Below are 24634 nucleotides of genomic sequence, written 5' to 3'. Positions count from 1 at the left end.
TTGTTCATGGCTTTATGTGATGATCAATTTTTTTTTAGTCACTTATATTGCCAGTACTATCTGCTTGAACTAATGGCCCTACATTTCACTTAAATAACTAGTTATGCTTTGTTTGTAACAGTGGATAGATGGGATTGCAGCATTCCAAGTAAATTCAGAGTTTGGATATAACAGTGCTTCTGTGAACTGAAGAAAAGACATCAAAACACTTTGACTTGAATAAATACCTGACAATACTCCTCAGGAAAAAAAAACAGAGCTTACAGAAGAATAAATGGATCCATTACAATAATGCAGCACAACACAGAGCAATGATGCAAAGCAATGATCGTCCTTCCTTCCTACAGGTATTGAGACTCCTTCTTATCATTATAGGGTATGAGAACATCACACATACCAATTAACCTCTTTTCCTAACACCTCTGAGAGAGAAAACAGCTTTAGTGACATTTTGCTGGAGGAAACGGAAGCACAGAGGCCCAAACGCCCCAGACATTGAGACTATTTGAGCATTTAAAGCTCCCCTGACACAGAGCAGAGATCAGCACCATGTTTTGGGGCGAATTCAGACACAGTCCTCCCAAGGGAGCCAGCAGCCCAGACAGACAGACACTGGGCTCCTGGATTCCAGCATAACTTTCAGCACAAAACCACCCCTCCTCGCTGCCCACCTAACTCCCATCTCCAGCAGCGTACCCTCCCTCCATGCCCAAGGAGGGCTCCTTTCCACCCACACACCCATGGTCACAGCCCCCTATCCTGCACGGTCACATCCAGCCTCACAGATGGAGACAAAAGGAGAGTTTTGCATCCTCCCTAGAGCCGGTCTGCCTCTGCCAAGCAGCAGATGAGCCCAAAAGGCATGAAAACCAAGATGGCTTCTACCTCCTCTCCACTTTGGTGCACAGTAGTGACACCTGTCACTTGTACGACACTGCCATCCATCCATCAATGCAGTGAAACGATCAACCAGCAGGAAATCATGCAGCCGCTGTGTCAGCTCACAGCTTTTGCACACCTGAATAGCAATATTTGCATGAGGTTTAGATATTGCATACAGTGGATTCGGTAGTTTCCATGTAGCTCCAGGCAATAACTGCTGTCATGAACAGATCCTTTGTTTTTACACTTCTTTATTGCTCTTTCTCGCCTGCCCGCAGACTGCTGTGCACCCCCGATTACAGAGACCGCAAGCCACTAAACTAACTGCTGTGGGAACAGCTGATAGCAAAGCAGTAAGATGAGGCTGAATCTGGAAGAGGTGGCTGCCTCTGCGACTTTGAAGATGTGCCATGAATAAATACATAAAGCAAAAAAGAAAAGAGAGTGGTGTTTTGTAGCCATGGTGATCTCAGGTTATAAGAAAAGTAAGGCCAAGGAAGAAGTAATTGGATAAAACAATATACAAACAAAAAGGATAGGTTGTGATGTGTGATGATTCTGAAGGCAAATGTTCCTCAACTTCTTCTCTGAGCAAACCTCTCTAAAAGTCTCTAAGTAAACTTCAAGGCCATAACATAAACACCACGGTGCAATAAAATCCTGTATCTACCATCTTCACAGATGGAAGCAAAGTGGACAGTTAAACTATCATTTGCACTGGAAGCCTCTTCCTTCCTATCTGACAGTGTTCGACTACACTAGGAAGAAACAGTAGCAATCTTTCTGACCTAGCATTGTGGTATTGGTTTGCACCACAAAGCAGGGATGTTTTGATGGCTCCCAGAAAACCAAATGTGGTCTGGACCCTGTGGGAAAACTTGCTTATCCCTTTTAGAGGCGAGGCATGTGAGCATGTTCCCCTTATTTACTAACCAAAGGGTCCATCAGTCTTCCCCACCTTCACCACCAACTCCTACCACAGAGGAGTAGGAAACCATCCAGTAGCTCTCCCCATCGGCTGGGCTGCTTCTCACAGCAAACGTGGCCACCCTTCTTCTTTGCAAGCTGAACATGTCAGGGGAATGAAGAGGCAGCTCCTTTTTTTTGGAAGGTGATTAAAACAATGGGAAAAATAACCAAGTGAAAGCACTGCCTGGAAGACTGTGGCTCCATATGCCAGCTATACCACAAAGGACATCCAGCTCATATAAACCAGATTAGTTCCTACTCAGAGAGATTGCATTTAACTATTAGGCTTGCTGCTGTTCTCATTAGCTCTCAATCGTTTCCAGACTTCTGTCAGCTCTTTCAGGGAAGCTAGACAAGAATAAGATGGATTAAGACTCCTATGTTGTTGCACCACTACCATCCAGTCAGGAAATTTCCATTTCCTCCTTTGTCTTTAATTATTAAGTCTGCTTTATGTGGAGAGAAAACATATCGTATGCATTAAGTGCGTCTGTCCCAAGGTCAGACTCCTCTCCCTTTCTGGCACAAGACTTTTGTTATACAAGCTAATAATCCATCTCGAGGTGTGCACACACACACAGAGATGGATGGAGACTGCTGTGCACTCAACTGGCCTGCACCCTTTGCCAGTTAGGCGAGAGCCAGCTCTGGTCGTGGACCATGCAGCCGCGCCAGCCTCTCACGGGGCTTATCGCCTTAGCTGTGCTAATGATGGGGCTTCTGGAAACGAGCACGTGATTGCCTGCACACATTCATGCATGGCAAGTCCCGGAGAAGGACGAGACACCACGACCTCGGCAGGCAAAGGCACGCTTCCTGGCACAGGGCTTGCAACCACAAGTCTGGCAGCCTCCTGGCAATGGCCGCAGAGTTGCTCGGTGTAGCGGCACTTCAGCTGCATTACGCACAGCATTTATTGCCACTATCAGACTCCCAGCTGCTCTCCTTCGGGCTGTTCCTCAGTCTCAGTGGAGAAGAATTTCTTCTTCTGCTTCCAGAAAGCAAAGGAAAAATGTTACAAGGATGACTGCAATCTTATTTCACAGCAAACCTCAAACAACGAATCCCTCTGTGTGACATACCACGGCTGTCTCTCTCTTTGAGCTTGTTTTATTGAAACCTAAAATATCCAGGAGTAAACAAATGCAGCCATCCCTCGTGATACTTTGTGATTTCATGTCTGATGGGGGAGGGGGGAAAATCAGTCCCAAACCTCCAATTTTCATTCTAGCATGGAGTGAAATTAAGCCAACATCATACTGCACCAGCCCTGCCAACTTTCCACTGGCTGCTCTGCATGTACTAGGCCCACACATTTCTATTTTCTAGCAATTCCTGGCAAATATCCTGTCAGATTAGCAACATTTTTACTCCAAAGACATGACGCACACAAAAACACAAGCGGTTCATCTCTTCCAGAAACCACCTCCCCGCCTCAGCTTCAGGCGGGCCGTCTTTAAGGCCATGCAGGAGCAGTGACACAGGTTCGGAGGGAGCCCCCCCAGTCCGTCCACATGTGCGCATTGACCATAAAGTTAATATTGGGTTATTTGCAGTGCATTATCCCTGTGTGAGGCCTTATCCTGACTTCGCTGACAGGAACAAGGGAAATAAATAATAAATAAATAAATAAATAGATAGATAAATAGATAAATAAATAAATAAAATAAGACAAATACAGCAGGATGGTGCTCACAACAGGAAGGCTTACGTAGTTTACTTGTATTCTGCTGCAGAGCAACTGGCATGGCTGGGTCAAGAGACTCAAAATCCATCACATTTCAAATAATGACCAATTTCAGGGCTGGGAAATTGTGTGCCGTCTCCAGAAGGTGTGTAGGTTTGCGGCAGCAGCTCCCCAAGCAAAGCCCGGAGGGAGGTGAGGAGCTGCCTCAGGAGAAAGAGTGGGCTTGGAGGGGACCCAGTTGTCTCACAGAGGGAGTCGGCCACTTGTCAGCAGCAGAGAAACTCACCAGGACATCCACCACCTTATACCTCTCTCACTTACTAATGTCAGCAGCAAGCCTGCTGCTGGCCACTGCCAACTTGGGAAGGGGGGGGTGGATAATGAATAAAAGCAAATAAATAAATAAAATTAGTGGTCTTGCCCACAACAAACTCTGGTGCATCTTGTCCTCTGAACTCCCACGCTTCCTCAGGCTCCTTCAGGCAAGAGGGGAACAACAATGCCTGGGACAGACAGTAGAAACCAAGAAGATGTTTTCTCCCAAACATTTCTCTGAAGGCTGAGAAATCTTAGGAGATACCCTATCTTCTTCCTAAGAACACACTCATGCCTCTGGTTTAGTTAATTGCTCTTGGCTGAGGAGATGCTATCTTCTGAAGTCTTTAGGAAAGGAAGTATGATACAAGAGTCTCAAATGCACCAGAGAGCTGGAAAATTAAAATGTTGACACTTGGGATTTGGAGCAGAATCAACAGGCACAGCCACCCACTCCCTCTCCGTGCCCCCTAAACCCAGACCTTTGGAGGATCCAAACAGGGACCAAGACACCTTTCAGCACCCGAAACAGTTTAATATAAACTGCTGCAGAAGTTCCCCAAAATGAGCAAGGTGTCAAGCAGCCATTCCCTCCACCCCCAGTCCTCTGATATATCAAAGCACAAAAATGAAAATATTTCCTTAAGATGGGCAAATTGGCTCCCAACTGCAACATAATTCAGGATTTTTACTCTGTGTGGCAGCAAAGCACAAAAGGCCAAGCTCAGATCAATATCTACCAGTTATTCACGTATGGGAGAGAGAGCTGCTGCTTCAAAAAACACAATTCAGAAATGTATTATTTCTCTAGTAAAGTCCAACCCTGCACACTAAGTCACAGGACCCATTCAGTCATTGTGTCATTCTCCCGACTTCATCCAAAACCCAATGGATGGCTTTGGAAATAAAAAGAAAACACAGCAGCCATAAAATGAGAGAGCAGCGATGGAGATGAGACCCACTCCCAGCCCCCACACTCCTTACCTTCATAGCAGGGCAAGAGCTTCCTCCCGTTGGGCTGCAGGTTGGGGGGAATGATGTTGCAGAAGCCGTGGGGCAGGATGTATTCTGTCTCGTAATAGATGTTTTTCCAGCGGTGTGCACATGCCTAAACAGATCATATCACATGTGTTATTGACCCAGAGTCACAGAAGAGCCCTCTGACCAAGGCAGAGCATGCACGAACAGGACCTCTCGGCATCACCTTCCCCCTCACTGCCCCATTGTCCTCCCCATAAACCCCACTCTTTCTAGACAAAGTATCTTCTCACCATTATCTTCTGCAGCTCATGACGCTGTCTGACCCAGCAGCTCAGATCTCAGCCTTAATGTGTGCATGACTAGGAAAACAGCAGGTCTCAGAACAAGACAGAACCCATGCTGGAGATTTCAAGATCTTTCACTGTGTATGAATCCTCACAGCCAGTGAAGCTTTTCCAAACTGAAGATGTAGTGATAGAACCCAGCCAAGCGAGATACAGAGGGAAAATGGTAATAAAGACATTGAGAATTGACATAAGAGGATCAGAAGTGATGCTAAGACTCAGAAGGTTACTAAGACCATATTAGAAGGTTATCGCACCAGAGGACAAATGTGCGAGTCAAAGGCTTGTCCTGCTGGAAAAGGCAGCTTTGTTTCTGGTGACAGAAGAGCTGGGCCTTGCTTACTAGTAATGAATTTAAGTGAAAATGCCAGACATTTTGTGGCAACAAGAGTGGCAACTTCAATCAAGGTGCAGATGAGCTGCAGAGATCGAGGTGCCTTTCCCTTCATTGTAAAGAATAAGATCACCCTGTAAAATCAGAGCTAAACCAGTCTCACCAGGACACTTGCTCAGTACAACTGCCAAACACGGGCATGCATACAAACAATGTGGAGCCTGGTTCACACCTTTCCAGAACACACTTGCTCCAAAAATTAACACTGCATTGCTGCCAGACAAGCCACAAGTCATCTGATGCTCAGGGGTTAGCTGGAATAAATGGAGCTAAAAGTGTGCAACAGCAAGGGCTTTGAACTTGAACACATGCCATGCCATATCTCCAGCTGGTCTAAGTCACTGAAGTCAGTGTAGATGTGTCAATTTATATCATTTAAGGCTCGGTCCCATGGGCACAGAGCAGTCTCTATGCTACAAATCATCTCCTCCACGTACTTTCAGCTTTTCCTAGAAACTTCGCGTCAACTCCCTTCATGGTCCCCACATTTGACCCTATCCTCCCCAGATGAAACATCCTCTCTTTTCTTCCCCTTTGCGCTACTCCAATCTTCTGCCTCAGCACCTCCAAGCTGAGCACATTGCCCATGGAAGCATCTCATGGTAAAAACTCCATAAACCAGGCACAGTTGTGTCACCTATCCGGTAAAGACGTGGGAAGTGTATCAACCACTGGGAAACTCAAAATTCAATCCAGCAGTCAACACAGTCCCCTTGCCATATACTTAACCCCAGAAAGACATATAAGGGTAATACTATTCTCTTATTTTTAATTGAAACAGAGCAAAACCAGTTGTGCAAAAGCCTGCTCTGCTACTAGCAGTGCTACATGTGGAGCGTGGTATTTATTGTTTTCCTAATTTCTGGTACTTGAGGAGAAGCACGTTATCACCTGAAGATGGCTATCACAGAGGGCTAACAAGTGACTCTGGGGGCTATGGAAAGCTCTGTGCTGCTCTGTGTGGTGCGGGCTGCCATGCACGGCACGAAGGATGCTTCTGATGGCACTCTGCTCGACAGCCAAACGTACGTGGGGAGTCCTGTAAGGAGCAGCTTTGAGGACTCCCTGACTGGCTTTAAGGAAGCTCAGTTATGATTTTAATCCCCACGCACGACTCATTCAAAATTCAACAATAAAACATAAAACAACACATGAAATGCTTGTTTTCAGAGTAACCAGGAAATAGCTTCTCTCCCACGGAATCTGTGCTGCGAGCACAAATAGACACATGCACAGCCCTTTTAAAAGACAGTACCATGAAGACACATACCATTAAAGCAACAGTCAAGTCAACCCCAACTCCAGATATAAACTTAAAAACGGAAACAGACCAAGAGTACTTTTTAAAATTATGGAAAGATAAATAAAGGTTTGTGATATTGTAAATTCCTTGACATTTTATATCTTGGAAACTGCAAGGGACTCACATAAATTAACCTACTAATCTCTCCCAGAGGAGCACAAATGACAGAGTCAGGGAAAGCAGCAGCATTTCATCATAAGCAGGAGGCTTTGCTCAGGAGTGAGGTGCAGAGGCCGAGACAGACAGAACAGCATAAGGAGAAAAAAAGGAGCTGCTGCATAAGAAATATGTACAAAATCAACTGGAGGCTATGGGCTCAGTTTAGCAATTCTGGGCACACTTACCTAATCTGTTAGGGTTTGGGGTTTGTTTGTTTGTTTGTTTTTCTAATGATCACTTTTCTGCACCTTCAGCATGCTGTGTATTCACTACAGTTTACCATTGACTGCCTGAGTCTGTGGACAGCTCGTAACCATAGCTGCAAGCAATGAGCTCCACCTTGGTTATCTCAGCATGGGTTGCCCCAGACTACCCAGACTTTACTATTCTACACAGCTGCAGAATTTGCAGTGGACAGGAGTTCAGCAGCTCCTCTTCCTCAAAACTCACTTCCCTGCAGCCAGGCAAGCAGTACATTTGTCTCACTGCCACAGCAAAACTTGTCCATAGATGCTTTTGGTTCTCCTGCCTTCCCAAAAAAAATGTTCAATTGGATTACAGTACATGGTCCCTGCATTATTCAACATTGCTGAGGCAAGGTCATGTGCTACCAAAGGTGGCTACAGCCTTCCTTTTTTGATGGGACATGTCTCAAAAGGTCTTGGGAACAGAGATGAGTTGCCCGAGTTTGATGCTGCAGAGACGTTTGGGGTTTTGTTGTTTTGTTTTTTCCTAAGGTGATTGCAAATAACTGACAGCTTAGACACCCTTTTTAGATGCAAGCCATCAGTGTGCCCCTGTGCAACGAAGAGGCCATCGACACGCTTTGGTGCTCAGCAGCTGCTGCTGGGGCATGGGCTCCAGCTCCGTGGAACAGGAGAGAAAGGGTGCAAACTCTTGAAGCAAAATAAAAAGTTTCTGGGCAAAGTACACAGAGGTCTCTAGTGATGGCAGACACTGCATTACCGCAGTATAATGAATAGGCCATTTCAGAACTGCAGCCACTTTCCTCTTTTGCATATTGAATGCCAGCACAGGCTTTGCACCACAGGAAAAGCAACATGACAGACCCAGGCTTCACGTCCGAGCCCGACTGCCCACAGTCCTTACAGAGCCCTCTGCTGACTCCTAAAGTCAAAGCCCAAACAAGGGACTTTTAGAATACCACTGTCAGACCATTTCTGGTTTGCTCTTCCCTAGGAGGACTTTGGCTTTGCTGCAGTGATGGGTTTTTTACAGACACACACAAAATTACTAAATGTGCCAGTAAGTCAACCACTTAAAATGAAAAATAGTGACACTTCATAAAATCAGAGTAATGACAGATGTGGTAGGTATTTAGGAAGAGCAAGACTGAAGGATGTGGCTTATCTCCAAATCGTAATGCACTGTCCCTGGTTCCTGTCCCAACAGAAGTAAAAGGAGGACTTTTGCCGTTTCAGTTTGGAAAGAGCTGGCAATCTTGGCTGTATTATTGCAGCACTTAGATTAATGCAAATATTGACTGACGGCATACCCAAGGACAGGAAGCCACTGAATTGCAAAGTCAGAGCTTTTTTAGCTAATCTTACTTCTTCATTTGTTTAAATCCTCATTGTTCGATGCTTTTCTGTTTAGTCCACCACACAAACATAAAACTCTGGTTCAGTAACATCCTGGCACATTATGGGCTCAAACACAATCGACTTTACAAAAATCAGCTAAAGCCCCCTGCACACTCCTCACCTTCCCTACTGCCATCTTTCCACTGAAGCCTGTACTTTTATCAGGCAACTGGGGAAGGCTGATAAGACAGAAGTTTTAGCCACTAAGGAGTTTCAAAGCAAAAGGAACACCTTCTTCCTACAAGTCACAGTTAAACTGTGGGACTAATTCCTCAAACACAGGATGTCAAGAGTGACTACCTATATTTATACCCCCCCCCAAAAAAATATCCATCCAGGGGTATTGAACACAGACATACCACTCTGACTTAAAGAAATCCCTGAGAGAAATGCAGTAAATAGAGTTGTAATGCCTGACAATATAGACTGCACATACTCATAACTACTGGGCATCGCTCACAAGAGTTAGCTAGTAATTTTGTTAAAAAGCTAAAATAGGCAGATGCGGCTCTGAACACACATTCAGACACATCTTCTCATAACACCAGCTCTTTTCACAGGCGCTTCAAAGACAACTGCATTTTAAAGAAATCCTGATCTTTGAAACTAGAAGAGCACATGAATTAAATACCATCTGCTTATGGGAAATTCATGAATCTTTTTCATTAAAAAGGTATCTCAAAACAGAGAGTAACAATGTCCTGAAACAGCCAGGTATGTTCCATCCACAAAAGAATCTGTATGCCTTCATTCCAGGCTCTGTCTACACACAGATGTGCACAGATGTTTAATTAGTCGTTTTAGACAGAGTGCTTTGGTGATAAATATCTTAATGAAATCAATGAGAATTAGACATTTAAACATCCTTGAGCATCCAGACACAATCTACGTGGTGAGGGCAGAATAACCTTGTCAGAAGGCTGGTTTAGGACTTCCTTAAATCAGTGTAACTTGTGGAGACGTTTTATCAGCTTAAGTGGCACCAGAATAACCACACCACCAGCTGTGCATTTTACTTTAGCTACATTTTGCTTTTAACTGCTTTATGTCTAAAATTTCTATCCACTCAGCCCAAAACTAAGCCCTCACAGGTTGCCCACATCTCTCACGCTTGCAGCCTTTCCTCAGCTAGCGAGCAGCCAGCCCCAGCCTTGCTAGATGCCTGGCTTTTTTTCCACCAGCTTTCCCTTCCTTTGCTGTTTTCACTTAGGTGTTGCCTCTCTAGACATCAGCTGCAACCTGCTTCTGTTTGAACCAAAATAAATGAAATCATTATTCTTAAGGTAACTCTAATTTTGACAAAAATGTCTCAGCATTGCCTTGAGAAGTTTATGTGCTATCTTCTGAAAATGGGACAACAATTTGTCTAGTTAAGGCCAATGACTGGAAAAGGGTGAGGATGCTGTGTCTTGAGGTAGTGTTATCCTGATCAGTGCACGTTACTCCTCAGTAGTCACGCAGGACCCTGAGCACACGTACAGACCAGGATATCCATTGAACCTCAGGAAGTTCAGCAAGGCCAAGTGCAAGGTCCTGCACATGGGTCTGGGCAATCCCAAACACAACTACAGGCTGGGCACAGAATGGATTGAGAGCAGCCCTGAGGAGAAGGACTTGGGGGTGTTGGTGGATGAGAAGCTCAACATGAGCCAGCAATGCGCACTTGGAGCCCAGAAAGCCAACCGTGTTCTGGGATGCATCACAAGAAGCATGACCAGCATGTTGAGGGAGCTGGTTCTGCCCCTCTACTCCACTCTCCAGTTCTGAGATCCCCAGGATAAGAAAGACATGGAGCTGTTGGAGCGAGTCCAGGAGGGCCACAAAGATGATCAGAGGGCTGGAGCACCTCTCCTATGAAGACAGGCTGAAAGAGTTGGGGCTGTTCAGCCCAGAGACGAGAAGGCTCTGGGGAGACCTTAGGGGGCCTACAAGAAAGATGGAGAGGGACTGGTTACAAAGGGACATAGTGATAGGACGAGGGGTAAAGACCTTAGGCCGAAGAAGGGTAGATTTCGGTTAGATATTAGGAAGAAAATCTTCTCTGTGAGGGTGGTGAGGCACTGGAACAGGTTGCCCCGAGAGGCGGTGGATGCCTCATCCCTGGAAGTGTTCGAGGGAACATCCCCAGGTTGGATGGGGCTTTGGGCAACCTGGTCTAGTGGAGGGTGTCCCTGCCCATGGCAGGGGGGTTGGAACTAGATGATCTTTGAGGTCCCTTCCAACCCTAACCATTCTATGATTCTATGAAAACATTACATGCTTACACTGCTCTTCTAGCACGAATGCCTTAATTTTGTGCTCTGCTGTACAGTGTATTTTATGTATGCCACTCTGTTTTTCCCCTCCCCCTCTATTGCTGAGCACATTTAAAACATCCAGGAAAAGCAAAGCCTCAGCCAGCCCCTGTAGCACTGGCAAGCTGTACACCAAAAGAGACAATCAGATAAAATACCATAGTGCTATCGCAGGAAGATATAAAAAACACCTGCCCCCCCATAGGGAAGTTGGGTGTGCAAGGACTTGGGGCATGTTTGGTCTCTAAGCACATATTAAGAAAAACACATTTGAGTGAAGCAGCTTTGTCCACTTGGCTTACACAGGTGGCTGGCACAGTCATCACTGTACGAGATCATTCTTACTAGCAGCTTTGTGACAGTTTGGTGACACGTACTGGGGTAGTCCCCTATCTCACTGGAAAGATGGGGTCATACTGCAAGTTTTCAACTCCCAAACAGTGATGTTTACGATTGTTGTTATGGTTACTCTGAGATGAGCTTGAAATTTGCCTGCCACATATAATAGGTGCAACATTTTGATGCTTTTTTTTTTTTTTTTAATTTCAATTAACATTCCTGCAGACAGACTCACTCGGGTAGACAGTCAGAACCCAACCGCGGATATAAACATAGACAACTATTGATCATAATATATCCATGTATTTTAGAAAGGCTTTTGCCCAGCTCTCTTTACAATTTTTTTTCAGCACAGGAAATGTTGTTTTGCAAAGAGAAATTCCACATTCTAAGGATCGCATCTGCTCTCCCTGACCTGTCTATGTGCATGGTAACCATATCAAAGACAACAAGGCCACCCACACACAACTAAGTCATCTCTACTGTCAACACTTCTGCCTCATTAATGGAAAATTAATATACGTAAAGAAAAAATATCACCACAAAGACTCATCTTACACTTTTCATGGTGAGTTTTGACACACAATACATATGCTCAGGGAAAATGGATGCATAAATATTCCCTACACAAACACAGGCAAACAACAAGCTAGCAGGTATCTCCCAGACAAAGTTCTATTTATTCTGTTCAAAGATTTAATCCCTCAGATTTAGGAGGAAGCCCTTGGGTGACACAAGTCAGGTGTGACGGCTTTGAAGTCCTCCCTCTATAAATGAAGCTTTCTGGCTGCGGCTCACTTTTCCTTCCGCTTGAAGGAAGGGACTACAGAATTTGCTGCCCGTAAAGCTGGACTCTGTCAGTCACTGCCGAACACATTAATCCTGATGTGTTTAGCATTAGAGTCAGACAGCAGCAATGGTTTTAATGAGATCAAAGAAAAGAGTGGACTTACCAGCACACTTCCACCAGCCTTCGGCTGTCTAGCCAGGCTCACGCCCATCCATTCATCATCTCTGTCTTCTTTGCAGGTCTTTCCACAGAGCGTGCCCCGAGAATTGCCTACAGAAAGAGGGGAAAGAGAGCAAGGCAAGGAGACATGAGTTTTAAATACCCACCAAAGAATCCCTACAAGAAAAGAGATTGCCCATCAAACGTTTGCCTGACCAAGCTTTTCTTTTCCCTTTCATTCTGACTATTAGTTCTTGTATGCATTAATTGGGGCAATGCTCTCACTCTCACTAGGCACTGTACAAATACATAGTAGAGGACAGACCTTGTCCCAAACAGGTGGAAGCTATTACAGCACATCCACAGCTCTAACTGAATAAACCATCCAACTGAAGTCAATGGAAGAGATGTGGGATTGCCTGCAGAATGCAATCAAAGCAAAAATTACTCTTGAAAATGAGATCTGGGGCACATAAGAAAAATTGAGGCCTAAATATTTAGTCCTGTCAGGCAACATTCACTAATCCATGACAGACAGTTTACATTACAGTAGCAGGACAAATCGAGCTTAGCCAAAACACTGTTTTAACATATGTAAGCATCATAAAAATAAATTCTACTTGACCCAATCATGAATGAACAACAAAGGTGAACCAACAAAGGTGAACAATACCAATATGCCTTTTAACACACGTGTCACCAAGCAAACCAAAATATTAAAAGGCTTCAATTTTCTCCATCAGAATCCATCACATATAGTTTTAAATCGGAGTTTTACTTTAGGATTCCACCTTCCCCTGATTCAGACAGTATGTCAGAGAAACCAAAGTTGATCCTGATCAGGTGCAACAGCATACAAGCGCAGCTCTCACAGAGAAACTTTTTCCTTTAGCCCAAAAAGCAAACCCAAGGAATGATTTGCTGCATTACAAGGGAACTCACAGATCTCCACGTTCCTAATAACACCGCGTATCATGCACCCACAGCCTAGGGTCATCCCATGCACCCTTATTTCAGCGCTGCCTGGAGTAGGCAGCAGTGCTCCCAACTGCTTACATACCCACCGACACACTGCAAAGTCACGCTGAAGCAGGTGCAAAAAAGGCAGTGGCTTAGGGTAAGCAGGGGAAAAAAAGTCCACCTTTGCCCATTTACTCGCTGGAAAGCATGAGCAGGGGCACTGGGAGGACACCAGCACCACGTGGGATGCTATTTCACAATGCTGAAGAGAATATGACATCTTTGCTACTGGTGCTCAAAATCCAAAAGCCATCAGGAGAGGCTGATGAATCCTTCTCAGAGTCTTGGGGCCTCTTTGAAGTTGGCAGGAGGATGGCTAGCCATTTAGGATGGTTCAGGGGTTTTTTTGTTCCCCCGTTCTCCCCTCCAAGCATCGTAACTACCCACCTCGCCCCATATCCAGTTCTGTGCATCTTCTGTCAGGGTTGGTATGGACTCGACATTTAAACACTGCTCCTGGGGACTGAACAGACGTGCTGTATTTAGATTCTGCCTTGGGAGCACCAACCAAGACCCTGGAAACCAAAAGCAAAGTAACAAATGATTAATTTCAGGAGAAAATTAAATAAATAAATAAATAAACAACAGCAAGGTTCACACTGCCAGAGCTTCCTCAGCAAAAGGACTTTTTTCAGCAACCTTGTAAAATGATGACATTGATTCACAAACTGAAAACACCACACACAATAAAGGCCTTTTTCCCCAGTAAAGCCTCAAATACTTTAACAAGTTAAATTTCCATTAGGGTTGTCACACATTTAAAGCAATCCTCCTTACCCCACCCCCCAAAAGCATTTAGGAAAGTATTAGGACGGACAACAGCAGCTGCATCCATTTTTCCTCAGTTTTAGCTACATCCCTATCAATCCAAGAACCCACAAGAGTTAATACACACACCCATGAGAGGATGAAACCTGAACCTGCGGGCTTGCCAGCCAGCCAAAGATTAATAAGCTTGTTGAGAAAGTTGAGGCACCCCATTCTCAGAATGTTTTATGTAATTACAGCTTTAAAAACCAAAAGACAAAAACCCCTAACCAACAACATAGGAGTAAATCTCTTCCACAATGCATTGCCATCGACCAACATTCATCATTAAGGCTGTGAAGCCTTTACCTGAACTATTTATCCCACATGAGAACTGGGAAGCACCAATGCACAGCTCTGACCATACTGTTCCTTAACATACCCTTGAAAGATGATGAGCACTTTTTAATCCCTTGTGTTATTATCTAGTTAACTGTTTAGAAGCTGGAGGCAGCTCATGCCCTAAGGGATGCTTTTTGAGGAGGATTACAGAGGAAGCACAAGTATTAAGGGAGGCCTTTTACTGCCTCCTTATTAAAGGGACAATCTTTCTCATCTGATTGTCAGCCCGGACCTGGGCACACGAGGGTGAGGAGGGAGGTTAAGCAGGAGGAAGGCAGCTCCAGGGAGGGCGGTGGAGGCCACCAGGTAGTTCAGCATCAGTTCTGCCAATACCCTTACACTGTGAGGCAGGGTAGAGCTTCTGTGTGTAACAAAATCCTTGGTGAAGTTAAGCCCAGGGCTGAAACTAAGGGTGACCATCTCTAAAAGACTGAGCCTCCAGCACTTGCCTGCATGGATCCAGCCTGCTACCTGGGAGGCAGCAGCTGACCAGGAAGACATTCCTTGCTCTTGGTTTACCCACTAAAGGGATAGAGAGCTACTGGTGCAAAGTCAGTCCGCATACACAGCCCATCCACAGCACAGATGGGCAGCCCAGCACCAGCCCCAACATGGAACCTTTCCCTATTTTAAACACCTTCTCCTTCATCCTCTAATTTAAAGTTCCATCCCTAACCACTACCCATCATCACCATTCCAGTAAACACAGGGAGACCCGAGGCACAAGGCATGCAGGTGTCCAGGGTCAGCCTAAGCAGCACATCCCCACTACTGCTGTGGTACACAATTGCCTGGATGTGACAAAATCATCCCACGGCATTTGGAAATACGGTTACAAAAAGAAGAGAATCCCCTACATTAAGTGATCGTTTTCTCCCAGACTACATTTGGAGAAGTTTGATGGGGCTGCACTCTACAATGCACATCATGTTTTCACAAGTGAGAAGAATTAATGTCTGAAATATTTAAGTTGCTAAAACCTACAAAGCCTGCACACATTGGGGAGTGAGCGCAAAGGAGCCTGAAATAATAGCTCCGAATGGAAATCCCACTAGGCAGGCGGCAGGCAGAAAATCAAATGCCAATCATTTCATTTACACAGGCGATGAATGCATGTCATTCAGTTATTGACATTCATGAGGTCTAACAAAAATAAATAAGGGAGGATATTACTAGCTTAAAGAGTTATGGGTTCAAATTGCAAATGGCAAGAAACTGTTTCTATGACCTGTTATAACAATAAGATAATATAGGCCACACTGATCTTCAGTTTAAAAGAAGCTTTGCTCTAACCTAAGAAAAGTAAATATGATTCAGCAATAAGCGCACAAGATACCTTGGGTTGCAGAATGCAAGATGGAGATGAAGGAGCCTAAATCACAAAGATTCTTCGGCTCTTTAAAAAGCTTAATGGGTAAAATGGTAATTAATGGTTTGAGTAGGCTACTGGCACAGATAATACTACTGTCTTGAGCAAATATCCCTTTCAAAAAGGAAATGTCTGTTGCTGTTTCATGTGGACTGAGCAGAAGGAAGCAGCCAGTAAAGGCAACTGGTGGTGTGTGCCAAAAGCAAATCTATTTTGGATTGTCCTGAATGTCCATACATTCATATTTGATATTTCACCTATATCACACACTTTGTCATCTTAGGATCTTGCCTCATTCTTTCACTCTTGCACCTAGACCCCAGCCGGTGAAACCTCTGCAGATCTCCTGTTCCGTCTGGCATGACTCATGCTCACCCTTGCCCTGAGACGGTGACCTTCAGGGAGATGGGAGGTTTTCTGTTGGTTCACATGCTTTTCGGCTGATCAAGTTGTTATTTGCCACATATCACTGTCCTCATTTCTGCTGAGATAATTTTCATCCTAGTAGTGGGTATAGTGCTGTGTTTTGGATTTAGGATGAGAATAGTGTTGATAACACAGTGATGTACTGGTTGATGAGCAGTGTTTACACCAAGTCAAGGACTTTTCAGCTTCTTACACCACCCCACCAGCGAGGAGGCTGAACAGGGACACAGCTAGGACAGCTGATCCCAACTGGCCAAAGGGATATTCCGTACCCTATGATGTCATGTTCAGTATATAACTTGGGGGAAGCTGCCCAGGGGTTTAGACTGCAGCTTGGGAACTATCTGGGCATTGGTGATCTGTGGGTGGTGAGCAATTGTGCTGTGCATGACTTGTGTTGTGTATTCTATCAATCATTATTATTCTCTTCCTTTTCTGTCATATTAAACTGTCTTCATCTCAGCCCAAAAGTTTTACCTTCCCCCCCCCCCCCCCCCCCCAATTCTCTCCCCCATCCCACTGGAGAGGGGGGGAAGTGAGCAAATGGCTGTGTGGCTGTTTTAGCTGCCGGCCAGGTTAAACCACAACAACCACTTACTCTGGTTTTATTCAAAGGTTTGAGACTGGAATATTTCCTTTGTCAAGAAAAAGAGTCCTTTCATTAGTTTCTGTATGTAACAGCTTAACTGTTGGAAGAAAGTCTCCTATTTAACTGTCGTGAGACTTTTCAGAAGACCTGGATAGAAGACTCATTAGCATCCGAATATTTTGGGACTCATTGAGCAAAACAAACGCTTGTTTTCTATCTCCCCCAGATATCAAAACACCTTTGAAATCTTTTGCAATCTCTATGAAACAATGCTGCAACCAGAGAAGGTGGTTTTCTCTGGTACCATATAGAAACAGAAATACATCTTAAAACAAAGCCTTAGAGACTAATACAGTCTTGTATTTCAGGGCTGCGGAGTCTTGCCTGGCATAAACACAGAAGATAAGATACGTAAACAACCAGCATAAGTACAACCCTGTCCTCTTGCTATTATCAGGCAACCTTCCAACATATTCCAACTAGTTTAACCAGCTCTCGTTTAAAATAGCCTAATTCTGTGGTACAGTTTTCCAGTGCTGCTATAGGACTACTTGGTTTGTCAGCAAGCAAGCACCAGCAGTTCTCCAGCCTTTTGCCAAAAGGCTTATGATGTGGGCAGTGCTTTTTGCAGAGAGGATTGATGAGTCCAGGTTCTCACCACAACCATAATACTCTGCAGGAAGCCCCTAGGATATCTGTGAGTAGCTACATGAAGACACCTTGCAGGGGAAACCTCATCAAGAGAAAGAGATTACCTTCTATGGAAGAGAACCGAGGGCCGTAGGAGCAGGGTTTGGGGCTACATTAGGGTTGCTTTTGCTTGACATGCACAGAAATCTGTTAGAATGGGCCGCATCCCACTGGGTCTGTGAACGAAGCATTGGGCTCTAAGCCAACATGAGGAGAAGCCGGCAGAGAGGCCATTTAACCTTCTCTTCTTGCATTCATACTCGCACGATCAAGGACAAACACCCTCCTCTATATGGAGACAACTACGCAGCTGCATGGCCAGAAACCATCACATTGCAGGAGCCGCAGCAGCCAATATTAATGGATGACAAGAAGCTTTCTTGGCCACAGGGAAATCCACACCTCCTTAAAATTACTTCCTGCAGAAGAGTAACTATCACTTCTGTGATGACTGACCCTTGGGACATACAGATTTGGAAATTAAGTGCTGCATTTAGCAGAAGGAACAGTGAACGAAAGTGTCGAGCTGACCGATGGCATGGAGAGATGCCAAGCACATTAAGCATCAGCCTACAGCATGCCAGCGGCGATTAGGCAATCACAGCTCAAGGACTGGGGAGTGTAGGTACCTCACCTCACTGCAATGTTAAGTGGCAGAGAAAAAAAGGCTTTAAATATCTTTGCATACCACAGCTGATTTCAAAAGCAGCACCAGAAGAGGGTGCACCACCAGCGTATCCCAGCTGAGTTTCTTCTCATCACAAAAGTCTCTGTCAATTGCTAAGCCCTCAAAATAAAACCAACAGTGGTTCATCCATTAAATGCAGAGCAAGAAGCAGGAGGGCTGTTATTTGGGTGGAAGATGGATGACCTGTGACTAACAACAGCAAGCCCAGGTTCCCCGAAATGCTACAGCAACACCTACAGCATCACTACATTGTCTATGCAACACGGCATTGTTAACACAACACCCAGCCTCCATGGGGTCAGTCTGCTCCCGCGTCTTCCTTCCGGTTGCACACAAGTACATCATGCGCTAACAACGCATATCCATCAGCCTGAGATACAGAACAGCCTTCATGTTTCAGCAGCAGCGCAATCCAGTGAAGAGCAGAGCCAAAGGAACGAAGCAACAGTACAGAAACCAGATTCATTCTTTACTGCAAAACTCACAGTAGGACACCATGCAACTAAACTGACTCCATTACTTTTTCGTGCCAGATCACGTTGCCAGAAAGGATAAAGTTGTTACCCAGGATTGCTGAGGGATTTGGGGGTGTCAGCAAGAAGGAGGCATAGGGAGGGGAAAGGAGAGAGAGAAGGTAACATCCTATTTTAAAAAAGAACGATCTGAGATGTCATATCATTAACATTTTTTTATTGGGGCAAAATTGACATTTGTTTCTTCTTAAACTGTCTGAAGGAAAGCAGAGAAAGCAGCATTCTTTGTTGCTTTGTAGGGTCTTTACTCCAAGCTTCAAAATTATATCCGGAGAACAGAAGCACTTCAGCCTGTCTCTGCTCCAAATGCAAGCAGACACCTGGTTCCTTACTTGACTGAAAATGGCAGTGACAGGGAACCGCATAAACCTTTCAAGATTTACAGTCATAAAACCTGCTTAAGGAAGGAAAAGGAGACATTGTCAGAAATACAATAACCCCAGCACATCTGTGATGACACACTTTTCTTGAGATGAAAATTGTGCAAAAACAACTCTGAAAGAGAAGCATTGTTGCAATTGACTATTTCAGACAGGTTAAAGGCACTGTCGCTGTGGAGGCTGAATACCCATATTCCACTATAATTTCTGTGTCGAGGGCTGCGTACCGGCCTGGCTATTCACATTTATCTGACGTAATATTTCAAACCAAATATCCCCCTTTTCTTTCCTCCTGCAAGAATATTTAGCTCATATAAATAGAATCATAGAGCTGTTTAGGCTGGAAAAGACCTTTACGGTCATCAAGTCCAACTGTTAACCTAACACTGCCAAGTCCACCACTAAACCGTGTCCCTAAGCACCACATCTACACATCTTTTAAATACCTCCAGGCATGGTGACTCAACCACTTCCCTGGGCAGCCTGTTCCAATGCTTGGTAACACTTTCATAGTGAAGAAATTTTTCCTGATATCAAATCTAAACTGCCCGTGGCACAACTTGAGGCCATTTCCTCTTGTCCTATCACTTGTTACTTGGGAGAAGAGACCAACACCCACCTGGCTACAACCTCCTTTCTGGGAGTTGTAGAGAGGGAAAAGGTCTCCCCTCAGCCTCCTTTTCTCCAGGCTAAACAACCCCAGTTCCCTCAGCTGCTCCTCCTAAAACCTGTTCTCCAGACCCTTCACCAATTTCATTGCTCTTCCTTGGACACACTCCAGCACCTAAATGTCCTCCTTGTAAGTGAGGGGCCCAAAACTGAACACAATACTCGAGGTGCAGTCTCACCAGTGCTGAGTACAGGGGGACAATCACTTCCCTGGTCCTGCTGGCCACACTATTGCTGATACAAGCCAGGATGCTGTTGGCCGCCTTGGCCACCTGGGCACACTGCTGGCTGGTATTCAGCCACAGTCAACCAACACCCCCAGGTTCTTTTCTGCCAGGCAACCTTCCAGCCACTCTTCCCCAAGCCTGTAGCGTTGCACAGGGTTGTTGTGACCCAAGTGCCGGGTCCTCCACAGGCTACTGAGAATAACACACTTCAGCTAAGAAGCTCTCCTGGTCAGAAGTACATTAGGTGAATACCAGGCCTCGATATTCAGAACAAGAAACCCTGAACTATCATGACAACACTCTCAAATGCTTGAGAGCATATTAACATGTCAAATAATTTTAGATAGGCGGGAGCCCTGTGAGCCTCAGATATGATCAATCCCATTTTTGCAGGCTCACATAGTGCACAGTTCACCAGACAAGTCATGAATGCCCAAAATATCACTGACTAAAGCTTACTTAGCTTAACTACTGCCCAAGAAAACTGGCACACAAAACCAAACAATAACCTTATGACTATTAAGAGCACCTATATGCTAGAATGGGATGAATAGAAAACATTTTTTACTACATATTCCCTATAGCAGACTTCAGCTTTGCCCCAGAATATCACATTTGAAGGACAAGGGAATAAAAAATTAATTAAAAATCATCCAGTAAGCCTACAAGCCAGTTAAGAAAATAGCTCTATAGCTTTGCACACAGAAGCTTCACACACAAAACCCTGACAAATCTGAAAAACGGCGTGAGTTCTACTAAGCATTTCCCTCTGCACCCATCCAATAAAATGGGATTGTATCTTGTATTTCAATAACCTGCAACTGGTAACCACTTTAAACTTGAAATCAGAGACTTCATGATCTAAAGGGATGTATAAGATTCTGTATAGTATAAATATGCTTTAAAATAGAACTATATAAAACTGGAAGCCGTTATGCCCTACTCAGTTGAAATGGGCATAGCTAAAGGCACTGACAAGGGTTCAGCCCTTTGATGGTCTGAATGCCAAGGAAGATTGGCCAGATCCTTTAAGCCTTCCAGAAGAAATATGTTAAACACTTAAAATTGATATTATGTTGCAGTATGTAAAAAAACCCCACTTGCACTCAGAATATGCCCATCCAGTACAGGGGATGGCATCTTCAGAAAATAAGAAAAAGGCTGCATATACTTTCAAGAGCAGAGAGATTCATTGCTGTCCCTTGACTTTTGGGCTGCACGCACACATTAAGAGCACAATTGCATATGGCAAAGTAGAGTCAAGGAGATTGTAAAAATCGTATCTCCCAAATTTTTTATCTCAACCTCTGTTGGATGCAGGATTTTGAAGCACCCGTGAAAACAAGCTCCCTGGTTCCACAGTGAAGAGAGAAGTTTTCCCACCTTCATGATTTTTGGCAGCCCAGTGCTGATGGTGACCACATTAAGCTGCTGTTAACATTTCTAGGTGTTAGGGCTAACAAGTTTTTTATCTCAAACCACTTCTCAATCTTAGATACTTTTTGTTTCTGGGTGAAGAAGATCCATTTTCAGAAAACTGGAGTTTGCATAGCTGGAGTATTCACTTTTGAGCACCAGACTTCTTGCAGACGGCTGCCTTCAGACAGACACCCAACACTGCTAGTCCAGCATCGTTTCCAAACAAAGTGGGATACCACAGAGATTATCCTCCCTGTTCAACCTCCCCTTCAAAAAAAAAAAAAAATTAAAAAAAAATCGCACCAACAGGTGCTATCTGAAGATAATTCACGTTACCGATCAGAATGATAGACATCTACACAAGGAGCAACAAATTATATCATTTTCATCCCACCATACCCCACCAGATCAGCATTTCATTCACATCGCCATGAATCCCCAGCAATTTCTGCTGAATACAAGTCGCTTTCAGCCTTCACATCCTTTGTTGGTTCCTGCCCCAAGTTAAGCATTGCTTTAAACTGAGAGCTTTTCTCCTCCCAGAGCGCTTTTCCTCTATGAAGTCTTCTGATAAGTCTTTAAAAATGAACGCTCCATGAAAGCCACTATGCAGAAAGGCTGAGCACACATCTACTTGTGAACTAAAGGGTGTGAAAGAAATTCATTTTTAAAGAACTAGACGCTGGCATGAATACATTTATTTATATCACAGTGCACCACAGTTCCAACATCAACAGCTGAGTAATCGGGCCATATCTAAGTGTAAAAGATAAAGACAGGCTTTGTGGACATTTATTGGCAGCACTGTCTCCTACTCACATTAGAAGCACACCAGATGACATCAACTAGGTCCAATTAAGAGAAATCAGTTTTAATTCTAACAAAGAGCCTCTGACCCAGACAAGAGAGAGACAGACTTTGTTCCAAGGCTCTTTTCAGTCAACGGGAAAAACAAGAAGCTTGCCAGTTTGCATAATTTTTTGAGATGTAGACAAACTTTCTATCATTGTTCTTTAAAAAAAAAAATTAATAGAATAAAATTACACATCCATTTCCTCTGCGGTCCCTCATGCCAAGAGCGGGCACAGAGGGGAGACAGACAAACGCCTCCTGATTTGGAAACGTCTCTCCAGTCACCGGAGGGATTCTCTTCCTCCCAAGGCGAAGTACGGAGAGATCGGCACTGCCGATGCTAAACGCGCTGCTCCCGCTGGAGGTTACCGCTACTAAAATTCTTCCCGTTTAACACGGCACGACCTATCATCTTTCATACCCCATGCGTTTTCTGTCAAGGAGAGGAGCTGCTAAATATTTCCCCCAAGGAAGCGGGGCCGCGCAAAGCGCCGAACCACCGGCCGAGGGACCGCTGGCGCTTGAGGACACCGAGTTCGCGATGCCGAGCGCCAGTTGCCAGCCCGGGGAGGTCACTCCCGCGTTAAAAAACACCGCCCAGCGGGGGGGGACCCCGGTTTACATCAGGGCGAACCCCCCACCCTCCCCCTCCCGCGCACAAGGGGCGCGGAGCCACATCGGGGTCCCGCTCCCGGGCGGCGGCAGAGGCGGCTCCCGCGGGGGATGCCCCGGCCGCGCTATAACCGCGCCGCATCCCCGCCGCCGCCCGCGCCCCGCGGCTTCACCGCCCCCGAGCGCGCAGAGTCCGCGCTACTCACCACCGCGTGCTGTCGTGATAGTGCTGCAGCACCGAGTACCCGAAGAAGGAGCCGTTAGGTCCCTGGAAAACCACGGGGCGACCTACGTCCACGTTGTAGCAGCGCACCACGGCCACCCACAGCAGCGCCCACAGCACCCCCGCTCCACGCCGCCGCGCAGCCTCCGGCATCCTGCGAGCCCCGGGGCAACCGCCCGTCCCGGCGCAGCTCAGCGCTGAGCCCCGGCCCGCCGAGCCCGCGCCTGCCCCCGGCGCCAACTCCCAGGCGGCGCGGCCGGGCGCGGCGCTTTTTGTGCCCGCCCCGCGGCTCGGCTCGGCTCGGCTCAGCTCGGCTCCACTTGGCCCGGCCCGGCCCGGCCCCGCCGCGGCTCCGCTGCGCCCCGCGCCGCGACGCGCGGGGACTGCGCGCCCCGTCCGCTCCGCGGCTCCGGCGCCCCCTGGCGGCCACGGGCGGGACCCGCCGCGGGACCGGGCAGCGCCCCGCAGCAGCCGCCCGCCGGTAAAGGCGGCCCCGGCGGGGGACACGGAGTGCTGATCCCCCCCCCCCCCCCCCCCCGCCCCCGCCGCCCTCTGGCATCCCTGCTCCGAAACTCTCGGTCCTCGTCTATGCCGCCCGGCTCCTCCCGCCGCGGCGCCCGGGGGTGTCCCGCGAGGCCCTGCCGCCACCCCTCAGCACCCCCCTCTTCCACGAACCAGCCCCTCAGCTGTGGCCTAATCTCACCTTCCCACCTTCCCCCCGCCCCGTTTTCACGCGTGTCGCTCCGGTTCTGCCCTCACACGCACCTCTGGAGCGATGGCCGTCGAGGGTCTGGAGGGAGAAGAGGGAAGTGACAAAGCCGAGGGACAGAAAGAGATGGTGGAGGAACCGGTCCTGCCTCCCGCCGCTCCTTTGGGGCCATCAGCCCTGCTTCAATTTGGGACATGGAGAGGAACGCTTCATGTCCAGGGTGACAGAAGAAGGGCCTGAGTCGCATCACGCTGAGACGAATGGGAGATCCTCCCAGGAAAAGGGAAGCCATGAGGAGAGGCGGTGTCTTTTATCACGGCAACAGGAGTGAAAATGCTTTGGGGAGGGGGAAATCAGACCTGTGTTTTCCAGCATAAGTCCTTCGGGTTCGAAAAAGAAGCAGCAACCTTCGTGGCAAAGTAAAAGCTGAAAATGATTGCTCTAATATTTTTATAGTTAGACTACCTGAGAGCAAAAATAATCAGTCAAGCATGCAATACAAGATGAGCAAGAGCAAAGCCAAGAAGCCTGTCTCCTCTGGTGCGTAAGATGGGGTAACGTATCACCCTGCGGGAGAAGGGGAAGGGAGTCACGTGCTAGAAAACCCTTGGGCCCACAGAGCCCATCCTTTTACTGTTCAGTAAAAAGTGATACATTTTAGCAGTCTGGATCGGTGAGAAATCATGTTTAGATCCCTCTTGAGGATCAAGACCAGGATCGTGGAGGAGAAATGCTCCCTCAGAGGTAACTGGGAGTTCCATCGGTTGTTGTCAGCCTTGGCTTTGGCTATTTAATTCCATGTGCCCCCCTCATCCATGAGGAGGTGCACTGGGAGGAGTGGAGTAGATCCTCGGAAACA

General features: G+C 46.2%; 1 protein-coding gene across 1 annotated transcript in view; it reads right to left on the bottom strand.

Moving 5' to 3' along the window:
- Window positions 1–23391, bottom strand: part of ITGA9 (integrin subunit alpha 9) — a 236714-nt gene extending 213323 nt beyond the window's left edge. Inside the window, exons 1-4 of the mRNA XM_075745395.1 lie at window positions 23050–23391; window positions 13628–13755; window positions 12225–12331; window positions 4838–4961 (exon numbers count right to left, since the gene is read on the bottom strand). Coding sequence (XP_075601510.1) covers window positions 4838–4961; window positions 12225–12331; window positions 13628–13755; window positions 23050–23219 — 529 coding nt within the window. The 5' untranslated portion in view covers window positions 23220–23391. The remainder of the gene's footprint in view (window positions 1–4837; window positions 4962–12224; window positions 12332–13627; window positions 13756–23049) is intronic.
- Between the last annotated feature and the right edge of the window lie 1243 nt (window positions 23392–24634).

Source organism: Balearica regulorum, chromosome 2 (assembly GCF_011004875.1).
Source record: "Balearica regulorum gibbericeps isolate bBalReg1 chromosome 2, bBalReg1.pri, whole genome shotgun sequence".
Taxonomy (NCBI): Eukaryota; Metazoa; Chordata; class Aves; order Gruiformes; family Gruidae; genus Balearica; species Balearica regulorum.
The sequence above is the reverse complement of the archived record's forward strand: the minus strand, read 5'-3'. Positions and strand labels throughout refer to the sequence as shown.